Genomic DNA, 20539 nt, shown 5'->3' on the forward strand with positions numbered 1-20539 from the left:
AGCTTATAATTAATGTGTGGTCAATTTGGTCAATGTCACCAGCGTAGCATACTAACAAAAACAAGGGTTGCAAACTCAAATGCCTATAAGGCAGAATGTAAGACGGTAGGAAGCAAAGTCTATAGAGAAGTATATGATAGAGGCTGCAGATTCATGGCACATTCTAAAGCACAGCAGTCCGCAATATTTTTGGCACCAGGGACCGGCTTTGTGGAAGACAATTTTTCCACAGGCGGCAAGGGATAGGGCGCAGGAGGGTAATGGTCTTGGGATGAAACTGTTCCATCACAAATCATCAGGAATTAGATTCTCATAAGGAATATGCAACCTAGATCCCTCATGTGTGCAATTCACAACAGGGTTCATGCTCCTATGAGAATCTAATGATGCTGCTGATCTGACAGGAGGTAGAGCTCAGGCAGCAATGCAAGCAATGGGGAGCAGCCAGAAATACAGATGAAGCTTCAGTTGTCCACCCACTATTCACCTCCTGCTCTGTGGCCCAGTTCCTAACAGGTCACAGACCAGTACAGGTCCATGGCCCAGGGATTAGGGACCCCTGCTGCAGCACATTGCTTAATAGAGGACTGTAGCAGCCATGTGCCCAGACCTTTCCTTATTTTCTTTTCTTTTTTGAAACAGTCTGGCTCTGTTGCCCACATTGGAGTGTGGGAGTGTGATCTTGGGTCAACCTCCCAGGCTCAAGCAATCCTCTCGCCTCAGCCTCCCAAGTAGCTGGGATTACAGGCACACTCCACCACACCCAGCTAATGTTTTTGTGTTATTTGTAGGATGGGGTTTTGCCATGTTGCCCAGGCTGGTCTGGAATTCCTGAGCTCAAGATGTCTCCCCGTATCCGCCTCCCAGTGCTGGGATTGCAGGAGTGCACCACCACACTTGGCCTGAAACCCAGATTTTGTATATTTATTTATTTATTTATTTATTTTTGAGATGGAGTCTCGCTCTGTTGCCGAGGCTTGAGTGCAGTGGCACAATCTTGGCTCACTGCAACCTCCACCTTCCTGGTTCAAGCGATTCTCCTGCCTCAGCCTCCCAAGTAGCCTCCCGAGTAGCACATGCCACCACGCCTGGCTAATTTTTGTATTTTTAGTAGAGACAGTTTCACCATTTTGGCCAGGCTGGTCTCGAACTCCTGACCTCAGGTGATCCACCTGCCTCAGCCTCCCAAAGTGCTGGGATTACAGGCATGCACCAATGCACCCAGCCTGAAACCCAGATTTTTACTATGAAATCAGTCTTCAAACCTTCTAGGTGTCATAAAAAGCACGCTGTGGACCATTAGTTTGCAACTGCCAATCTAAAATATCATAGACAGATAGGCAGATCACCTGAGGTCAGGAGTTCAAGACCAGTCTGGGCAACATGGTGAAATCCCATCTCTACTAAAAATACAAAAATTCACTGGGTATGGTGGCGCATGCCTGTAGTCCCAGCTACTCGGGAGGCTGAGGCAGGAGAATCGCTTGAACCCAGGAGGTGGAGGTTGCAGTGAGCCAAGATCACGCCATTGCACTGCAGCTTGAGCAACAGAGTGAGACTCTGTCTCAAAAAGATAAAAATAAATTCTCCCTAGGATGGTCCTTTCTCTTTTTCTTCTCGCAGAGACCAGAGAGGATCCTCTGCTACCATCCTCTCTAAAGCAAAGCTGTCGAGTCCTTAAGTATAATAAGTGTAATGAGCCCTTAGCCTTATTACAATTATTCTGCTCTTCTGGAATGTTCAAGTGGTCATGGCGCGGGCAGTGGGTGAGAGGAGAGAGCAGTGGGTTTGGTTGGGTTGTGGACAAAGAAAGAGGAAGGAAGAAATGGATGAATAAAGATGTAGTTAGAGAAGGATACACTTACAAAGCAGAAGAGAACTAAGAAAAGACAAGCTTTTACTTGATATATACCAAAAATGTTACTCAGTAATTACTGCCTTCTATTCACAAGGTTAGCTACAGTTCATAGATCTTCATGTGTTCCTAACCTTTCAACTCCAGCACATACTTTATCTTTAAATTCCAGATTTCCCTTTTTATGTATCAGCTGTTGAAAATATTAAAAGAAACTTTTTCAATCATTTTAATTGCATTAGCAGTGATTTAATTTTTTTAGATGCTAAACCTTATAGATGAAAGTGGATTAAATGTAGCCAAATGCAATGTCAAAAGCTTCAGGCACAAAAATCCATTAACTTTTTAATACTCTTAGAAGATGAACCTAATTTCAAATGAAAGCTGCCTCCAGAATATATTGTTAAGCATATCCTAGATATAATTCATTCTAGCAAACATTCTGTAAAAATTCACATAACATTTTACTGTACTAAAAGTAAATTGCCCATGTAACAAAAACTATCTTTTCATAGCTTCAAATGAATTTTAAAGGATGACTGACGGTCCTTGGAAGAGAAACAGTAAACAAATAGGGTTTATAGCAATGATGTATGAGTTAGAACTTGCAGTTTCAGGCCGGGCGCGGTGGCTTACGCTTGTAATCCCAGCACTTTGGGAGGCCAAGGCAGGCCGATCACGAGGCCAGGAGATCGAGACCATCCTGGCTAACACAGTGAAACCCTGACTCTACTAAAAAAAAAAAAATATATATATATATATATATATATATAGGGGGCGTGGCGGCGGGAGCCTTTAGTCTCTGCTATTTGGGCTGAGGCAGGAGAATGGCGTGAACCTGGGAGGCAGAGGTTGCAGTGAGCCAATATCACGCCACTGCACTCCAACCTTGGCTACAAAGCAAGACTCCATCTCAAAAAAAAAAAAAGAAATTGCACTTCCAGATAATCTCTCTGTTAAAGAGACTGTCTACACTTAACTTGGTCAACCGTAGTGAACATAGTTGATGTGAAGTCCCCATATAAATACAACCTGAGATACCAAAGTTAATTTACTTTTTTTTTATAGACAGAGTCTTGCTTTGTTGCCCTTCCTGGAGTGCAGTGGTGTGATCTCGGCTCACTGCAACCTCCACCTCCTGGGCTTGAGCGATCCTCCTGCCTCAGCCCCCCAAGTAACTGGGAATACAGGCACAAGCCACCACACCCAGCTAATTTTTGTATTTTTGATAGAGATAGGGTTTCACCACGTTGCCCAGGTTGGTCTCGAACTCCTGAGCTCAAGTGAGCCGCCCACCTTGGCCTCCCAAAGTGCTGGGATTACAGGTGTGAGCCACCGTGGCTGGTCAGAAAATTTTAAACATGCACAAACTCTCAAGTGGACTAATTCCCTCTCACCAAACCAATAACAATACAGATAAAAGAGAATAACTTATATTAGTTTTTGTACAAACAAAAAAGACTGATAAATTGTGAATGATGTATGATTTTTAATTACAAGTAAACTGGGCATATGCTTCTGCATTATTTAAAGCTAAAGGGTGATCAGTGGAAATTTTCCTGTTAGTACTTTAATACATTTTATATTTATTGGCTCACTACAACCTATGCCTCCCAGGTTCAAGTGATTCTCCTGTCTCAGCCACCTAAGTAGCCGAGACCACAGGCAGGCACTACCATGTCCGGCTAATTTTGTACTTTTAATAGAGACAGGGTTTCACTGTGTTGGCAATGCTGGTCTTGAACTACTGTCCTCAACCGATCCGCCTGCCTTGGCCTCCCAAAGTTCTGGGATTACAAGCGTGAGCCACCATGCCCAGCCTTATTATAATTATTATTATTTAAATCTCTTTTGCTTTCTCCCTCAAGAGAGACCTCATCTCATTCAATTGCATCCATTTATTTATTCATCTTCTGTCTCCTGGGCTGGAGAGATCCTCCTGCCTCAGTCTCCCAAGTAGCTGGGACTACAGGCTCACGCCACCATGCTTGGCTAATTTTTGTAGGTTTTGGAGAGACAGGCTCTTGCCATGTTGCCTAGGCTGGTCTCAAACTCCTGGGCTCAGATGATCCACCTGCCTTCGCCTCCCAAAGCACTGGGATTATAGACATGAGCCATCACGCCCAGCCCCAAGTACTTTTATACAAAATGCAAACACTATTCTTCCATCACAAAAGTGATACCACAGCTTCTGTAAAGTTTTGCGCCAGGTAGTACTTATAATTACCTTGGGTACACTCTTTTTTTTTTTTTTTTTTTTGAGATGGAGTCTCACTCTGTCACCCAGGCTGGAGTGTAGTGGCCTGATCTCCGCTCACTGCAAGCTCCGCCTCCCGGGTTCATGCCATTCTCCTGCCTCAGCCTCCAGAGCAGCTGGGACTACAGGCGCCCGCCACCACGCCTGGCTAATTTTTTGTATTTTTAGTAGAGATGGGGTTTCACCATGTTAGCCAGGATGGCCTCGATCTCCTGACCTCGTGATCCGCTCGCCTCAGCCTCCCAAAGTGCTGGGATTACAGGCATGAACCACCGCACCCGGCCTACCTTTTGATGTTAAAATATATCTTATTATGAAACAGTTTTTCTATTGCATTAACTACTTTTACAACAAAGTAAATAACAGGTTATTTTATAAACCATTTAGAAATTTCTGTACTATGGTCTCAGTAATGTAAAATATATTAATGCCTATTACATTCAGATAAATTATACACTTGGAAACTACATACTTATGACTTACAGAAGCTTACATAAATTATACAAATTACATGCTCAATTTTTAGGTATATAGCCTTAAATTAAGCTTAAATATAAATTATCAAGATAAATTAACAGTTCAGGGCTTCACAACTTGAAACCTGTGGAAGATGATATTAGAGATAACAGAACTCTGGTGGAATTCTTAGGTGGAATTTGCTGAAACTTTTTTTTCTTTGTGAGACGGAGTCTCGCTCTGTCACTCAGGCTGGAGTGCAGTGGCGCAATCTCAGCTCACTGCAAGCTCCGCCTCCCGGGTTCATGCCATTCTTCTGCCTCAGCCTCCCAAGTAGCTAGGACTACAGGCACCCGCCACCACGTCCAGCTACTTTGTATTTTTGTATTTTTAGTAGAGATGGGGTTTCACCATGTTAGCCAGGATGGTCTCGATCTCCTGACCTCGTGATCCGCCCGCCTCGGCCTCCCAAAGTGAAACTTTTTTTTTAAATAGAGATGGGATCTTGCTATATTGCCCAGGCTGGTCTCAAACTCCTTGACTTAAGCAGTCCTCCCACCTCAGCCTCCCAAAGTGCTGGGATTATAAGCGTGAACCACTACATCCAAGTGAAACTTCTCGAGATAGTTACTAATTTTTAAATCTGCTGGTGTAGAAGTTAATAAAGTGTAGAACTGAATAAATATTAAATATTAGATCAAGTTTATCATGTTTACCTTAAAGTATAAAGATTTATCTTAAAGCACTGATTTTCACAAAATAACATCAGTGTGAAATTAGAAAAGAAGACAAATATTTTATTTCATGTATCTGGAAAATGAGGTGCTTTAGTCAACTGAATCTGCCCAAAACTAAAAAGCACCCATTCAAAAGTACTTAACTCAGAAATTATAAAAATAGAAGACATCAGTAAAAAACATTCTATACAGAATACACCAATCTTACACTACTCTTTTTTTGATAATAAAAAATGTACTTACTGAGCCAGGTGCAGTGGCTCACACCTATAATCCCAGCACTTTGGGGAGGCCAAGCCGAGTGGATGAGTTGAGGCCAGGAGTTGGAGACTGTCTCACGTGTCCATGTGAAGAGGCCACCAAACAGGCTTTGTGTGAGCAACAAGCCTGTTTATTTCACCTGGGTGCAGGCAGGCTGAGTCCAAAAAAGGAGTCAGCAAAGGGTGGTGGATTATCATTAGTTCTTATAGGTTTTGGGATAGGCGGTGGAGTTTGGAGCAATGTTTTGCAGGCAGGGGGTGGATCTCACAAAGTACATTCTCAAGGGTGGGGAGAATTACAAAGAACCTTCTTAAGGGTGGGAGAGATTACAAAGTACAGTGATCAGTTAGGGTGGGGCAGTAACAAATCGCAACGGTGGAATGTCATCAGTTAAGGCTATTTTCACTTCTGTGGATCTTCAGTAGCTTCAGGCCATCTGGATGTATACGTGCAGGTCACTGGGGATATGACGGCTTAGCTTGAGCTCAGAGGCCGGGCAGAGACCAGCCTGGCCAACATGGCAAAACGCCGTCTCTACTAAAAATACAAAAATGAGCCAGGCATGGTGGCACGCGCCTGTAATCCCAGCTACTCCGAAGGATGAAGCAGTAGGATCGTTTGAACCCAGGAGGCAGAGGTAGCAGTGAGCCAAAATCATGCCACTGCACTCCAGCCTGGGTGACAAAGCGAGTCTCTGTCTCAAAAAAAAAAAAAAAAAAGTCGTTTGCGGTGGCTCACGCCTGTAATCCCAGCACTTTGGGAGGCCGAGGCAGGTGGATTACGCAGTCAGGAGATCAAGACCATCCTGGCCAACATGGTGAAACTTTGTCTCTACTAAAAATGCAAAAAATTAGGCCGGGCACAGTGGCTCACGCCTGTAATCCCAGCACCTTGGGAGGTCGAGGCGGGCAGATCACGAGGTCAGGAGATTGAGACCATCTTGGCTAACGTGGTGAAACCCCGTCTCTACTAAAAATACAAAAAATTAGCCGGGCATGGTGGCAGGTGCCTGTAGTCCCAGCTACTCGGGAGGCTGAGGCAGGAGAATGGCGTGAACCTGGGAGGCAGAGCTTGCAGTGAACCGAGATCACACAACTGCACTCCAGCCTGGGCAACGGAGCGTGACTCCCTCTCAAAAACAAAAACAAACGAACAAAAATAGAAAAATCAGCCGGGTGTGCTGTCGCGTGCCTGTAATCCCAGCTACTGAGGAGCCTGAGGCAGGAGAATGGCTTGAACCAGGAGGGTGGAGACTGCAGTGAGCCGAGATCGTGCCACTGCACTCCAGCCAGGGAGACAGCGAGACTCTACCTCAAAAAAAAAAAAAAAAAAGGTATTCACTAAATTTTAGTATCAAAATAACAAATTGTGTATGTTTTGGGGAAAGAAATCTGGTCATTAAATCTTCATTTCGATTGAGTTTTATGTAAATTAAAATTCACTATAAGAACTATTTTTTGGTATAAAAGTTCATCTGCCCAAAAGTGTTCAGGAGATAACCTGAGATTTTAGAATAGAAATGTAAACAATCAAAACCAAGTTTCCTGAAACTTGCGTTAAAATATTAGAAATATTAATAAGTCTAAAATGCCATTTTGCCACTGTTATTCATATTAACCAAAATATTAGAGAAAATATTTCAGACTAGATCAGGAAAAAATGTCTGAATACAATTCAAAAATAATCATTGATAATTTTTTAAAAAGTGGGTCTATAAATAGTAGTAATTCCTCAAAATGAAGTGCATAATTGGCACATCAAATATTTTGTCTGCAGGCAATTCTGTGCATTTTAGATCAAAAATGTGGTCCCTTTAAGAGAGTCCTTGACTTCTTATTTCTCCGGGGACCCTTCTATGGCACTGGTCCCCTTTGTATATAAAATGGTGAAAGCTGACTTGAATGTGCCATCACCACTCTGCTGGGAAAAACAGATGAAGATGGCCCAGAGAAAACCACAGACTCCAGTGTAAGCTGTTCTCCATTGAACAGGAACAAGGCTGAAGTTGGTCAGCTGGAACAGAGAGAGAGAGTCCATTAGAGCCACATGGAAACCAAAGCCCTGAGTTCATATTACTGAGTAGGCAGAACTCACCTGTACAAAGGGCCAGTACATCAGTCCGCTCTGGAATTAAAAAAAAAAAAAAAAAAAAGCAACAACGTAATTAGAATGCCTTTTATTTTTTATTTATTTTCTTTTTTATTTTTTGAGACAGGGTCTCACTCTGTTGCCCAGACTGGAGTGCAGTGGTGCAATCTTAACTCACTGCAACCTCTGCCTCCTGGGTTCAAGCAATTGTCGTGCCTCTGCCTCCTGAGTATCTGATTACAGGCACACACCACCTCACCTGGCTAATTTTTGTATTTTTAGTAGAGACGGGTTTTCACCATGTTGGCCAGGCTGGTCTCGAACTCCCAACCTCAGGTGATCCGCCCACCTCGGCCTCCCAAAGTGCTGGGATTACAGGTGTGAGCCACTATACCCAACCTAGAATACCTTTTAACCACACAAAACAATTGCACAGTTCATTCCATAAACGAGTAAGAAATACTAGGCCAACAAGATGTCAAGGTAGTATTATATTTCAGACTAAGCTGATTAAATTAGACTACTTAAGGCCTCTAGAGTGAGGGAGTTGGGGAGTTGTGGGGAAAAAAGCTATTAGGTACAAGACATTCCTATTAATTATATATTTAACACCAGAATGAGAAGTCTACTAGAATCAGTACCCATTCTGGAAGACAGCTGCTTTGGAAACGACAGCATGTATTTATGCATTGCAATTTCCTGGTTACCATGAACAAATGATGCAGGAATATATTTGTAAATACAGAATCATCAATGAATTCTTTTTTTCTAAATTAATTTTTTTTTTTTCTGAGACGTGGTATCTCTATGTTGCCCAGGCTGGTCTTGAACTCCCAGGCAAAAGCAGTAGTTCCACCACAGCCTCCCAAAGTGCTGGGGTTACAGGCATAAGCCACCTCACCCTGCTGAATTATTTTAATTATTTATTTTGTTTGAGATGGCGTCTCATTCTGTCGCCTGGTCTGGAGTGCAGTGGCAAGATCTCGGCTCACTGCAACCTCTGCCTCCTAGGTTCAAGCAGTTCTCCTGCCTCAGCCTCCTGAGTAGCTGGGATCACAGGCGCCTGCCACCATGCTCGGGTAATTTTTGTATTTTTAGTAGAGACAGGGTTTCACCATGTTGGCCAGGCTGGTCTTGAACTCCTGACCTCAGATGATTTGCCTGCCTCGGCCTCCCAAAGTGGTAGGATTACAGGCGTGAGCCACTGTGCCCAGCCTTGAATTGTTGAAACTATATACCAAACCATTGTTTATGGAATGATTTTCTAATAATATATTCAAACCATGTGATGCTATAGAACAAGTTTAGCTGAAATTTTCATATATTACAAAATATCTTAGATAGACATTCCACAAGCTTTATCCTACACAATCCTATGAAAAAGTCACCATTAGGCCGGGCGCGGTGGCTCAAGCCTGTAATCCCAGCACTTTGGGAGGCCGAGGCGGGCGGATCACGAGGTCAGGAGATCGAGACCATCCTGGCTAACACGGTGAAACCCCGTCTCTACTAAAAATACAAAAAATTAGCTGGGCGTGGTGGCGGGCGCCTGTAATCCCAGCTACTCAGGAGGCTGAGGCAGGAGAATCGCCTGAACCCGAGAGGTGGAGCTTGCAGTGAGCCGAGATCGTGCCAGTGCACTCCAGCCTGGGGGACAGAGAAAGACTCCGTCTCAAAAAAAAAAAAAAAAAAAAAAAAAAAGAAAAAGTCACCATTATGATTTTTTTTTTAAAAAGTCTTGGTATGTAAATTTATCTCAAAAAAAAAGCTAGAGGTTTTTAAAATAGTCCTTAAAAGTAGTATTACAGACTTTTTCTTCTTTTTACTAATTTGTATTTTCTGAAGTTTCTAAAATGAACAATTGCAATAAAAGCTTTGTAATATTCATGTTTATATTTAAAAGTAGATATTACATATAATGTGTCTATATATATACATATATATATATACACACACATACATATATGTATATATTTTTTGAGACGGAGTTTCGCTCTTGTTGCCCAGGCTGGAGTGCAATGGTGTGATCTCGGCTCACTGAAACCTCTACCTCCTGGGTTCAAGCGATTCTCTTGCCTCAGCCTCCGAGTAGCTGGGATTACAGATGCACACGACCACACCTGGCTAATTTTTCGTATTTTTAGTAGAGACAAGGTTTCGCGATATTGGCCAGGCTGGTCTCGAACTCCTGACCTCAGGTGATCTGCCCGCCTTGGCCTCCTAATGTGCTGGGATTACAGGCGTGAGCCACCATGCCCGGCCATAATGTATATTTTTATATTTATTTATTTTTTCTTGAGATGGAGTTTTGCTCTTGTTGTACATCTCAAATTTCCGACCTCAGGTGATCCGCCCACCTCAGCCTCCCAAAGTGCTGGGATTACAGGCGTGAGACACTGAGCCTGGCCCTTAATTGTTAAATATACTTTAAATATAAAATATACCCCTGTAATCCCTGCACTTTGGAAGGCCAAGGTGGGCAGATCACCTGAGGTCGTGAGTTTGAGACCAGCCTGACCAACATGTAGAAACCCCGTCTCTACTAAAAATAAAAATTAACAGGACATGATGACAGGAACCTGTCATCTCAGCTACTCAAGAGGCTGAGGCAGGAGAATCGCTTGAACTCAGGAGGCGGAGGTTGCAGTGAGCCGAGACTGCACCATTGCACTCCAGCCTGGGAAACAGAACGAGACTCTGTCTCAAAAAAAAAAAAAAAAAATTTAAAACTTTAGCAAAAATAATCAGAAGACTAAACTTATCCAAACATGGCTTTCCTTCTTTCTTTTTTTTTTTTCCTTAATATAGACGAAGCCTCATTATGTGGGCCAGGTTGGTCTTGAATTCCTGGCCCCAAACAATCCTCCCACCTCCGCCTCCCAAAGGGTTAGGATTGCAGGAGCCACTGTGCCTGGACATGGCTTTATTTCTTATGGCTGTGTTTTTTTCTTGTCAGAATGTAGTATCGTGTAGTAGTATATTTTGTTCTCAAACCATTCCCCAACAATAAGGAATTAGGACGCCTCAGAGAATTGGCTGATTCTAGGGCTAGGGCAGGGCAGGTGCAAGGACAATATGGTCCTGGAACACACTGTCATGCCAGAAAGGAAGTGGCTTACGAAAGAAGAAAAGGAGAAAGAAGATGGGTGATGTCATAGGACACAGAAACCAGCTTGGAGGGACTCCCACTGGCCGAATCTGGGACATGTGAGCACTGAAAATGATTAAACCCTGCCATGAACTCTCCTCTGCTTCGGCAATCTCCCTCTGAATAGGCCAAAGGCATGTGGCATTCAACATTTCCCAAACTGAACTCACCTCATTTCTTTTTTGTTTGTTTCTTTGTTTTTTTTTTTGAGATGGAGTCTTGCTCTGTCACCCCAGCTGGAGTGCAGTGGTGCAATCTCGGCTCACTGCAATCTCCACCTCCCGGGTTCAAGTGATTCTCCTGCCTCAGCCTCCTGAGTGGCTGGGATTACAGGCACTTGCCACTACGCCCAGCTAATTTTTTGTATTTTTAGCAGAGACAGGGTTTCACCATGTTGGTCAGGCTGGTCTCGAACTCCTGACTTCAAGTGACCCGCTCGCCTTGGCCTCCCAAAGTGGTGAGATTACAGGCATGAGCCACCATGCCAGGCCCGTTTTATTTTTTTAAATACAGACAGTGTCTTGCTATGTTGCCCAAGCTGGTCTTGAACTCCTAACTTCAAGGGATCCTCCTGCTTCAGCCTCCCAAAGTGTTAGGATTACAGGTGTGAGCCACCACACTCGACGTGCTTCCTTATTTCTTATGTGAACTTGGTCACGATAACCCCTAACTTTGGTTTCCTTTGCTGCCATTACCTAACCGTGAAGTTCAAGATCCTCAGCTCCCGGTGTTCAACAGTCTCCAGGATCCAAACTCATTCCAAGTTGCTCAACAAATACTCTGTGAACGCCAAACTGCCTGTGGTTTCTCCCCTCCAGGCATACCATGGTGCTTTACACATTGTCAGCTCTACTCAGCTCTTCTGCCCCTGGAATGCCCTGTCCCCCAGTATGTGCATAACTCCAGATCTTTTTTTAATTTTATTTTCTTAATTTGAGACAGGGTCTCGCTGTGTTACCCAGGCTGGAGTGCAGTGGCACAATCATAGCTCACTGCAGTCTCGACCTCCTGGGCTCAGACTAATTTTTGTATTTTTAGTAGAGAGGGGATTTCACCAAGTTGGTGAGGATAGGCTTGATCTCTTGACCTCGTGATCCGCCTGCCTTGGCCTACCAAAGTGCTGCAATTACAAGCGTGAGCCATCCTGCCTGGACGATAGTTTCTCCTTACAGGAAATCTTCCCAAAAAATCTCCAAATGGGCTGGGCTTCAGACTGCTGGTTTACCCTCTTTCTTTTCCTGTGGGTAGATGAGACTCACTCATTGTAACCACTTTTTTTTTTTTTAAACAGTATGCAAATGTTCCTGTGGTTTTGTTCATTTACAAATCCCTGCCTGAAGCTTCTTTCCCAATTCTACTTCCTGCTCTCTTTTTTTTTTTTTTCTTTGAACCAGGGTCTCTGTCACTCACACTGGTGTGCAGCAGTGCAATCACAGCTCACTGCAGCCTCGACCTCCCAGGCTTGCAATCTTCCTATCTCAGCCTTCCGAGCAGCTGGGACCACAGACACTTGCCACTATGCTCAGCTAATTTATTTTATTTTTGTAGAGATGGGGTCTCACTGTGTTGCGCAGGCTGGTCTCAAACTCCTGGGCTCTAGTGATCCTCCTGCCTCAGCCTCCCGAAGTGCTGGGATTACAGGTGTGAGCCGCCTACTTCTTGCTCTTTTTGTTTGTTTGTTTGAGACGTAGTCTCGCTCTGTCGCCCAGGCTGGAGTGCAGTGGTGCAATCTCAGCTCACTACAATCTCTGCCTCCCCGGTTCAAGTGATTCTCCTGCCTCAGCCTCCCAAGTAGCTGGGACTACAGGCTCGTGCCACCATGCCCTGCTAATTTGTTGTATTTTTAGTGGAGACAGGGTTTCACCATGTTAGCCAGGATGGTCTCGATCTCCTGACCTTGTGATCCACCCACCTCCACCTCCCAAAGTGTTGGGATTACAGGCATGAGCTACTGCCTCCGGTCCTTGCTCTTTAAAAAAAAAAAAAAAGTTAGATGTACATATCTCCGTAGACATTACAACATAATGGAAAAACTTGTTCCTTTTTCCAAAGTCAAACAGAAGAAGTGGCTGGGCATGGCGATTCACGCCTATAATCCCAAAACTTTGGGGGGCTGAGGCAGGTGGATCACCTGAGGTCAGGAGTTCAAGACTAACCTGGCCAACATGGTGAAACCCTATCTCTACTGAAAAATACAAAAAATTAGCTGGATGTAGTGGTGCAAGTCTGTAATTCCAGCTACACAGGAGGCTGAGGCAGGAGAATTGAGAATTGCTTGAACCCGGGAGGCAAAGGTTGCAGAGAGTGCCACTGCACTCCAGCCTAGGCGACGGAACAAGACTCCGTCTCAAAAAAAAAAAAAAAAACACAAAAAAACAAAAAAAAAACAAAAAAAAAAAAACAGAAGAAAATCACATTTGGTTGTCACCATGGGGTCTTCAATTTCTGCCCTAAGAGAAATCACAAGAGTTCTGAACACATTTCTCGTAGTTACTGTTCCTTAGTATAGAGGCTCAGGGGAAGCCTCTGACTTCAAACCTCTCCATCCTCTGCCTCTAGCCATCAAGTAATGCTGCCTCAGGGGTTTGGTACCATCCAACAGATGATGCTCGAAGCTGTGGAGGTAATAGCTGGGTGTGGCTCAACACTGCTTTTGATAGGGAATGAAGAACATGTGATGCCCTAGGCCAGTCTGTGAACATTCTGCAATCCCAAAGATTTACCTCCTTGTGATGAATGCAGTCAAACATGCTCTAGGGCAGAGATGAAAACCATCCCTGATTTTGCCAGGCCTTAAGGACACTGTTCAATGAATATTAACTGAATCAATGAATAAATATGTATTGGACTGGATTGTATATATTTGTGCTGAGCAAACAGTAAAACCGCTGATTTGCTTCAAACCTTGGAATAACCCTAGGAAACCTTCTCCTTCGCTATCAATACCTTTGTGATGTTAAAGTTCTTTTCACCAGGACTCAGCAGGATGCTCAACTGAAAACATTGGCTCTGAATGTGGGAATGATTCCATGAAGCCACTCACAGTCTACAACCCCTATTTTGCAAATCGAATCCCAAATTTACAAAATAAATTGTTGTCCCTTTGGCTGCAAAATTTACAAAATAAATTATGATCATTAATAAGAGTTAATATAATAAAGTCAGAAATCATTGAGAACATGGACTGAAATTCAGAGATATTCTTTTTTTTTTTTTTTTCTTTTTAAGATGGAGTCTTGCTCTGTTGCCCAGGCTGGAGTGCAGTGGTGCAATCTCGGTTCACTGCAACCTGTCTCCAGGTTCAAGTGATTCTCCTGCCTCAGCCTACTGAGTACCTGGGATTACAGACATGCACCACTGTGCCCAGCTAAGTTTTGTATTTTTAGTAGAGACAGGGTTTCACCATATTGGCCAGGCTGGTTTCAAACTCCTGACATCAAGTGATCCGCCTGCCTCAGCCTCCCAAGTGTTGGGATTACAGGCGTGAGCCACCGTGCCCGGCCCAGAGAAAGTATTTCTTTCCAATTCATGAGAAGTACAGATACTCTTAAAGCCTCTCCTCATATATCTATCAAAATAACTTTAAGATTTCTCTGTCAAAATATTGGACCCTTCTGCCAACCAAACTGGAGCTCTAATTTAGGAATAGTTTAATAAAAATGTACTTAATGCTGCGGTGAGAGAATCACTGGAGCACAGGAGTTCGAGGCCAGCCTGTGCTAGCTACATAGTGAGACTCTGTCTCTACCAAAAAATTTAAAAATAATCAGCTGGGTGTGGTGGCACGTGCTGTAGTCTCAGCTACTCAGGAGGCTGAGGTGGGAGGATCGCTTGAGCTCAGGAGGTCCAGGCTGCAGTGAGCCATGATCATGCCACTGCATTCCAGCCTGGGTGACAGAATGAGAGCCTGTCTCAAAAAAAGTTTTTTTAATTTAAAAAAAATATATATATATATACATATATATATATATACACACACACACATATACATACACACAATAAAATCCTGATATGATTATACAAATGTATCAAATTATCACATGTCTACTGAAAATATGTACATATGTGTCAATTAAAAGATTTTTAAATCTTTTTAAAGATAAACACAAAAAGTATATACATATATACACAAAAAGATACTGATTACATTTTCAAACACCTGTCTTACCATATAGGTGTTCCAGAATTTCTGTTTCAGGTCCAAAAATATGTCATCCTTTCCCTGGAGAATGCTCATACCTATTTGCAAAACACCAAAAGAATTTTAAAAGATTCAGTAGAGTACTGTATAACAGTTCATGTTTAAGTTTCCCATTCCAAAATGCAAAGTAACCATCACTATCATCCATCAATATGACCCTCTGACCCAACAGTGAAAAGAGAACATAGACAGGCGCTGTGGCTCAAGCCTGTAATCCCAGGACTTTGGGAGGCTGAGGCAGGCAGATTGCTTGAGTCCAGAAGTTAAGAGACCAGCCGGGGCAACAGGGCAAAAATCCCATCTCTCGAAAAATTACAAAAATTAGCCAGGTGCGGTGGCGTGGCTGTAGTCACTGCTACTCAGGAGGCTGAAGTGGGAGGATTGCTTGAGCCTGGGAGGTGGAGGCTACAGTGAGCTGTGATCATGCCACTGCACTCCAGAATGGACAACACAGCAAGACCCTGTTTCAAACAAACAAACAAAAAAAACAGAAAAAAAGAAAAAGAACATAATCTCCACTCTAAAACTAGATAAATTTTAAAGGAATGATAAATATGAAGTGAGAATAGCAGAGTATAAAAGTTACAGTAGAACAATTATTTTTTCAAAAACTGTAACAATTCACAAAAACAAGTTATAATAGTGGGTCTATTGGTTACTTTCTCTACCTTCCAAACATTCTGTGAAATGTTGAACATTTGAACATTTTGAAATTTTAATTTCTATCTTTTAAAAAAAGCTAGTGAGCTGGGCGTGGTGGCTCATGCCTGTAATCCCAGCACTTTGGGAGGCTGATCTGGCGGATCACCTGAGGTTGGGAGTTCGAGACCAACCTGACCAACATGGAGAAACTCCGTCTCTACTAAAAATACAAAATTAGCTGGGCGTGGTGGCGTATGCCTGTAATTCCAGGTTCTTGGGAGGCTGAGGCAGAAGGATCGCTTGAACCGAGGAAGTGGAGGTTGCAGTGAGCCGAGATTGTACCACTGTGCAACCCAGGATTTGGAGGTTGAGGTGAGCCAAGATTGCACCGCTGCGCTCCTGACTGGGTGACAGAGCAAGACTCCATCTCAAAAAAATAAAAATAAAAGGCCAGTGGACCCAAATACTCTGGCAACTACAAATTTTCCATCAGTATTACCCTATTCAAAATTTGAAAGTGGAACACCAATTCAGCCTTCCTAAAAACACTTTGAAAACTTTGATCTTCAATATCCCTGAAGAGAAATTCACAGCCTGGGCAATATATCAAGACCTTGTCTCTACAAAACAATTTAAAAACCAGCCAGGTATAGGGGTGTGCACCTGTAGTCCCAGCTACTCCAGAGGCAGAGGTGGGAGGATCGCTTGAGCCCAGGAGGTTGAGGCTGCAATGAGCTGTGATCACATCACTGCACTTCAGCCTGGGAAATAGAGTGAGACCCTGTCTCAGAAAAAGAAAAGTAAAAAAGTAAAAAATTCAGGTAGCAAGGCAAAGCTCTCCTATTTTAGGAAGAGTTGTAAAACTGAGAGTACTTTAAAAGTTCTTTCCAATCCCTGATTGGGGGGAGGGAATATAAGAGCTTTATTAGTTAATTACAGAAGACTCTTACATGATCCAGCAAAATATTGGTAATACTGTGTTCCACTTACCCAGCATTAATTAAATGCTACGTACTTTATGTGCCTCATTTCTTGTGCCCCTCCTTACAATTCGCTAAGGGGGGTAGAGTTACAAAGGAGGAAGAGAGCTTAGAGAGGTTAATAGCAGATGGAGTTCAACCCAGGTGTCTGATTCCCAAGCCAGAGTTGTTAATCTGTTACGACTCTGGTTCCCCAGGGTGGCCCCAGCACAAAGATCAACTGATTCATGCAATTTCCATGTAGAGCCTTATGCAAACCTCCAATCCATCCCCTTCCACTTCCCCTTTCACTGAAATTTGCGGTGAGGGAAACTGAACCAGAAAAACTGAAAACCGGCTGGGCAAGGTGGCTCACACCTGTAATCCCAGCACTTTGGTAGGCCGAGGTGGGCAAATCACTTGAGGTCAGGAGTTCGAGACCAGCCTGGCCAACTTGGCGAAACCCTGTCTCTACTAAAAGTACAAAAATTAGCCAGGCGTGGTGGCAGGCACCTGTAATCCCAGCTACTCAGGAGGGGCAGGAGAGGCAGGAGAATCGCTTGAACCTGGGAGGCGGAGGTTGCAGTGAGCCGAGATTGTGTCATTGCGCTCCAGCCTGGGCAACGTCTCAAAAAAAAAAAAAAAAAAAAAGAGAAACTGAAGACCAAAGCAAAGCAGCAATCTGGCCAGAAATCTGTATCAGAGAGCTTGGCCTGGACATAGGTTCAAGTCTTGTTAGTAACTCAGCATCTTTCAGTTTCAGGCACGCTGTCAACCTTCTCACCATGAGAGCATCAAGTGCCTGGATTGTGTTGCCTTTGGGTGAGTCACAGAACCCCTTTAAGGCTCAGTTTCCTCATTTGTAATATGAGAGTAATAAGAACAATCTCAAGTGTGAGGGCTTACGCCTGCAATCCCAGCACTTTGGGAGGCCATGATGGGCAGATCACTTGAGGTCAGGAGTTCAAGACAAGCCTGGAAAACATGGTGAAACGCTATCTCCATTAAAAATGCAAAAATTAGCCGGGCATGGTAGTGTGCATCTGTAATGCTAGCTACTTGGTAGGCTGAGGCAGGAGAATCGCTTGAACCTGGAGATGGAGATTTCAGTGAGCTGAGATCAGGCCACTGCACACTCCAGGCTGGGCAATAAAGCAACACTCTGTCTCAAAGAAAAGAAAAAAAGAGAACAATGTCACTAGTTGTTTGAGGATTAAATAGGATTCTGGTCCCCTACCCCTTCACCGGTGTACAAGGCTTCTGTAACAGGTGCTAGGAAGCTGTTTGCAAATCTAGTCAGGAAATCACACGCTGGGACCAGGCACAGACCTTCTGAGAAAACAGTAGGCCTTAGCTCTCAGGCTGTCTGTTCTCCTGACCCACTGACCCCATCAGCCATGTAGCTGGCCGCAATGGCAACAGGCAACCAGGTGGTTTGTGTTTCTGGTGGGGTCTGTAGGGAAAGGAAGTGAATCCAACTCTTAAAAATAAGGCGCAGCGGGCAGGGTAGGTTTCTTCAAGATGGTGGCTTGTCTGACCTCAACCTGGTTTAGAAAGCACCAACAGCCCTTAGGAGAAGTTCCCTCCTATTTGAGGGGAAATCTGTGATCCCCAATCCCAAGGTCAGGCTTAAGACTCATAGAGATTTTCTCCCCAGTTACCCACCCCATCCCCTTCAAGGCTATAGAAATTGCAGTGATGATAGAGGCCACAGGCCCCTTCTGTGAGCAGACGGAGGATCTCCAAAGATTACAAGAATTTAAGCAACTTGAGCAATCAGCCTGTTTTACAGCCTCCTGACCTTAACCTGTTCTTCCCCAACCCTGGGTGGAATGAGGTCACCGTGTTTGTTTAAATCAGCTCCTAAGTGACCCCAGGTTACTTATAGATGAACCCAAGTTAACTCTCCTCATTACCATGCTAAGTCTTCACCCCGGGAGAAGCTATAGCTTCATGACTATAACCTATGTAACCTATGCAACCTATGTGCTAGCATCATGACTCACTGGGATCCCTACTCTACATGCAATCATGCACCCTCTCCTTTCTCCACCACCCCATAAAACTCTCCTGTCTCTTTCTCTGGCAGACACACTACTTGGGAGAATATGTCCAGTGTCTTCCTTTCTTGTGCCAAGTAAAACCCCCATTGATCAAAACCTGCCTCTTGGTGGAGTCATTTGTGACTCGTTAAGGGAATGAACTCCGGTATTTTTCAGGTAACATTTCCATTGTTCTTATTGTAGGCAGTAGAGAAGGTTTCCACAGTCAAGCCCCTGTCCCCCACACCCTAGGCCCGGGTCAGATTTTCTAAGGAGAGGGTTCCCTGAACCCTCACAGGTATATAGTCCTCCATGGCAAGGATCCAAGGTCCCTTGATGTTTCCCCGTGGGACCCCAGGGGAAAATCTTGCTACCAAAGCAGTACTAGGCCCCTGGGCATGAATTTGCTGAAGATCCAGGCCCAACATCAGATTCCACCTGCTGTGCCCCCCAGGGTCACGGGTCCCCTTGCATTTTGTTCCTGTGTTGGCCCCGGAGCCCCAGGCGTGGATTTTCTGAACAGCAGGTCGGTTCCTTCCCTGCCCCACGACTGGTTCACGGTCACTGCAGCTGCTATGGCCTTGAACTGGAATCTTCTTTATTTTCCCGTGGGCCTTTTTCAGGGGGCAAAGACCTCCGCAGCCCTGCCTACTCCACCCTTGGCCTATACCCAACCCCAGAGTCTGAGCCCGGACCCTAGTCCTCTAAATTCCTGACCTGGTGGACCTCTAGCTCCCCAATTTCCCGGGTCCCCAGCCAGTGCCTCCCGCAACTTCTCGCAATCAAACACCCCAGCCTACAGCCTTTGCCCTGGCCCTCCAGGCCTCTGAAGCAGCCCCGGTCACAGAGCCCCGGCTCCTGCCCGGGTCCCCAGGCTCCTGCAGCGCCCTCCCTCCAGCCGCTTGATCCCCGAGTCCCTGCCTCCAGTCCCCCAATACCGGGTCCCACCCCCCAGGTCCCCTCCCGGCCCCTCACCGACATAGAAGGCCGAGACCGCGATGGGCGCACCGACCACCTGGTCGCACAGCAACTTGGCCAGCACGGCGCGCGGCGCGCGGCCCGGAAGCGCGCGCTCCAGCAGGCCCAGCCACACGTAGTTGAAGTTGGCGTGGAAGGTCACCACCAACGTGGCCACGCGGCGTGTCTGGCGCCAATCGGCCTCGCCGCCCTGCAGCCGCTGCTGCAGCGCGTCAGCTGCCGAGACCAGCGAGCCGTAGAGCAGCACGTTGGTGGGCCACGGGTGGCGCCGGGCCGCGCGCGACAACGCCGGCCACCAGCCCGCCATGTCCGCGCTGTGGGAGCCCGCGATCAGGAGCCGGCGTGGTCGGAGGCTTCCTGCACCACGTCCGGGCCTCCCCAGCGTCCTGCAGCCCCGGCGCTGCAGCCGCCCGCACCTGCACCTGCCCCCTCCAGACTCTCCGGAGCGATTGGGCGCCCTACACACACCCAGCTCGCGCCGTCCAATCCGGAGGCCACGGGCCGTCGTGAGGGCTGAACGTTTGAAAGGTGCCCGGCCCACCCCCAAGCGTGAGTCCATTCCCACAAAATACCCAAAACAGGCAAAGCCACAGAGGCAGAAGGCATGGGGTTATTTATTTATTTACTTTTATTAATTAATTAGATACTTTTGAGACGGAGTCTCGCTCTGTCGCCCAGGCTGGAGTGCAATGGCGCGATCTGAGCTCACTGCAACCTCCGCCTTCCGGGTTCAAGCGATTCTCCTGCCTCAGCCTCCCCAGCAGCTGGGACTACACGCGTGCGCCATCACGCCCGACTAACTTGTATTTTTAGTGGAGACGGGGTTGCAATATGTTGGCCAGGCTGGTCTCGAGTGATCTGCCTGCCTCGGCCTCCCATATGGGGTTATTTTTTGGAGTGATGAAAACATTTTGA

General features: G+C 45.3%; 1 protein-coding gene across 4 annotated transcripts; it reads right to left on the reverse strand.

Moving 5' to 3' along the window:
* Positions 1 to 5674: 5674 nt before the first annotated feature.
* MPV17L (MPV17 mitochondrial inner membrane protein like) lies at positions 5675 to 20216 on the reverse strand. 4 transcript variants are annotated; one of them, XM_055253428.2, is made up of 4 exons: positions 19622 to 20108; positions 14971 to 15041; positions 7661 to 7690; positions 5675 to 7579 (listed from the first exon to the last, which is right to left on the reverse strand). In XM_055253428.2, the coding sequence occupies exons 1-4, from the start codon at positions 19929 to 19931 to the stop codon at positions 7400 to 7402; spliced, it is 591 nt and encodes a 196-aa protein (XP_055109403.1). In that variant the 5' UTR covers positions 19932 to 20108; the 3' UTR covers positions 5675 to 7399. The 4 variants fall into 4 exon arrangements, 3 of the variants coding, with proteins under 3 accessions (XP_055109403.1, XP_055109404.2, XP_063479880.1); XM_055253429.2 differs by lacking the exon at positions 14971 to 15041 and having other exon boundaries at positions 19622 to 20215; XM_063623810.1 differs by lacking the exons at positions 5675 to 7579; positions 7661 to 7690 and adding an exon at positions 13390 to 13909 and having other exon boundaries at positions 19622 to 20213.
* Between the last annotated feature and the right edge of the window lie 323 nt (positions 20217 to 20539).

The sequence above is a fragment of the Symphalangus syndactylus genome, chromosome 18 (assembly GCF_028878055.3).
Source record: "Symphalangus syndactylus isolate Jambi chromosome 18, NHGRI_mSymSyn1-v2.1_pri, whole genome shotgun sequence".
Taxonomy (NCBI): domain Eukaryota; kingdom Metazoa; phylum Chordata; class Mammalia; order Primates; family Hylobatidae; genus Symphalangus; species Symphalangus syndactylus.

Excerpts from the sequence above, each read along its gene's own strand:
- MPV17L (XM_055253429.2), bottom strand. The coding sequence starts at position 20,183 with ATGGACTCACGCTTGGGGGTGGGCCGGGCACCTTTCAAACGTTCAGCC. Across the intron at positions 7,691-19,621 it reads GGTCTCGGCCTTCTATGTCG|AGCGGACTGATGTACTGGCC; the intron begins GTGAGGGGCCGG and ends TTTTAATTCCAG. Across the intron at positions 7,580-7,660 it reads TGTACTGGCCCTTTGTACAG|CTGACCAACTTCAGCCTTGT; the intron begins GTGAGTTCTGCC and ends TCTCTGTTCCAG.